Below are 1,550 nucleotides of genomic sequence, written 5' to 3' on the forward strand. Positions count from 1 at the left end.
CCAGCCTGTGTGGGGACAGGGAGCGCAGCGCCCCGCTGCCCAGCAGTCCAGGGTGACGAGGCTGCTCCCTCTCCTCCCCCGTGCAGTTAAGCCAGACCCTCCAGAGGGCTTGGTGGTGGAGCCCATCCCCCTGGCCCCACGGCGGCTCCATGTGAGCGGGAAGTACCCCTCCTCCTGGCCCAAGGAACCCCACTTCCAGCTTAGGTTTCGGCTCCAGTACCGGCCCATCATCCACCGCTCCTGGTCCATGGTAAGCAGTGGGTGAGGGAAGGCAAAGCCGGTGTGGGAACAGGGTGGGCGTGGGGCCAGGGGGGCAGGGAGGGGGGCCCCCTGCCGCCCCTCTGCTCCCCTATGCCCACTGCAGGTGGAGACGGTGAACCTCTCTGAGGTGATCACGGATGCCTTCGCTGGGCTGGAGCACGTGGTCCAAGTCAGTGCCAAGGATTTCCTGGATGCAGGGAACTGGAGCGAGTGGAGCGCCGAGGCCCGGGCAACACCGGTCAGAGGTACGAGGGGGATAGGCTAAAGCCCACGGTATCCTACCAGGTTGTGCCATTCCTCCCCAAAGCCCCTCCAGCACCCTGATCTGCCCCTCTCCAACCCCTTCCCCATGGCACCCATTCCCCCAAATATCACCCAGAGCAAGCCTCAGTTCCTGGGGTCCCTTAAAGTTGACCAAAAAAGCTGGTCCTGTGCACCACACAAAAATTGGTTCCGCAGTGGGAGGCAGAGCTGCAAGGGGGCAAAGCATCTCCCAGCCCCACAGCAGGCTGCATCCATGCTGCTGCCATTTGGGGATTGCCTCCCACAGGGCTGGGACAGAGCGGGGTTCCCAAAGCACCGGTAACACCCTGGGAGCACCTTTGGGCTGATGGGACCCCTGGGGCGTAAGGACACCCTTTTTTGCTCCCCTCTGTGGGTCTCTGGGCTGCTGCCCATGATTTTGGGTGGGTGATTCCCACACCCTCTGTCCTTCCAGACCTGGCTACCGCGGCAAGTGAAGAAACCACTACGGATGCCAGCCTGGAGACCCTGGTCGAGGAGCCCTCCCAGGCGCCCAACCCTGAGCCCATCAGTGAGTAGGGCAGGGCATGGGGGCAGGCGTGGGGACAGCCCGCAGGCAGCTGCCTGCCTGGGCACACGTGGCTGAGAGCGATGGGAAGGGTCTGTTGCCCCATGCCCCTGTGTGACTGGGGTGCTGCGCTGTCCACGAGCTGGCAGTAGTGTCCTCCAGGCCTGGGGACGCTGTGGCATCCCTCAGCCGTGACAGTCCCTCTGTCCCAGACCACAGTGACCCCCTGGAGAAGACAGCCGTCCTGGTGTCCCTTGGGATCTTCTCCTTCTTCGTCCTGGCTGCTGTTCTTGTCGTCACCATCCTCATCTGGTAGGTTGGTCTTTGAAAGGGAGAGGTCTGTGTGATTGCTGTCCCCACCCCAGTCTGGCCTTGAAACCTTCAGCGTGGGGTGCCCCAGTCCCCCCAGCCCTGATCTGGGGTCCCTGCCCAAAAAGACTTGATGCCAGCCCCATAAGGTGGTTTATGCTCCCCTTGC

The 1,550-nt window shown here is 63.1% G+C and overlaps 1 protein-coding gene across 1 annotated transcript in view; it reads left to right on the plus strand.

The window, feature by feature from the left end:
- Positions 1–46: 46 nt before the first annotated feature.
- LOC104509818 (interleukin-11 receptor subunit alpha-like) overlaps positions 47–1,550 on the plus strand; it is a gene marked incomplete at both ends in the record, with an annotated part of 2,087 nt that continues 583 nt past the window's right edge. The window contains 4 exons of the mRNA XM_010151878.1: positions 47–250; positions 365–506; positions 980–1,075; positions 1,285–1,384. Coding sequence (XP_010150180.1) covers positions 47–250; positions 365–506; positions 980–1,075; positions 1,285–1,384 — 542 coding nt within the window. The remainder of the gene's footprint in view (positions 251–364; positions 507–979; positions 1,076–1,284; positions 1,385–1,550) is intronic.

This window comes from Eurypyga helias, unplaced genomic scaffold (assembly GCF_000690775.1).
Source record: "Eurypyga helias isolate BGI_N326 unplaced genomic scaffold, ASM69077v1 scaffold19575, whole genome shotgun sequence".
Taxonomy (NCBI): Eukaryota; Metazoa; Chordata; class Aves; order Eurypygiformes; family Eurypygidae; genus Eurypyga; species Eurypyga helias.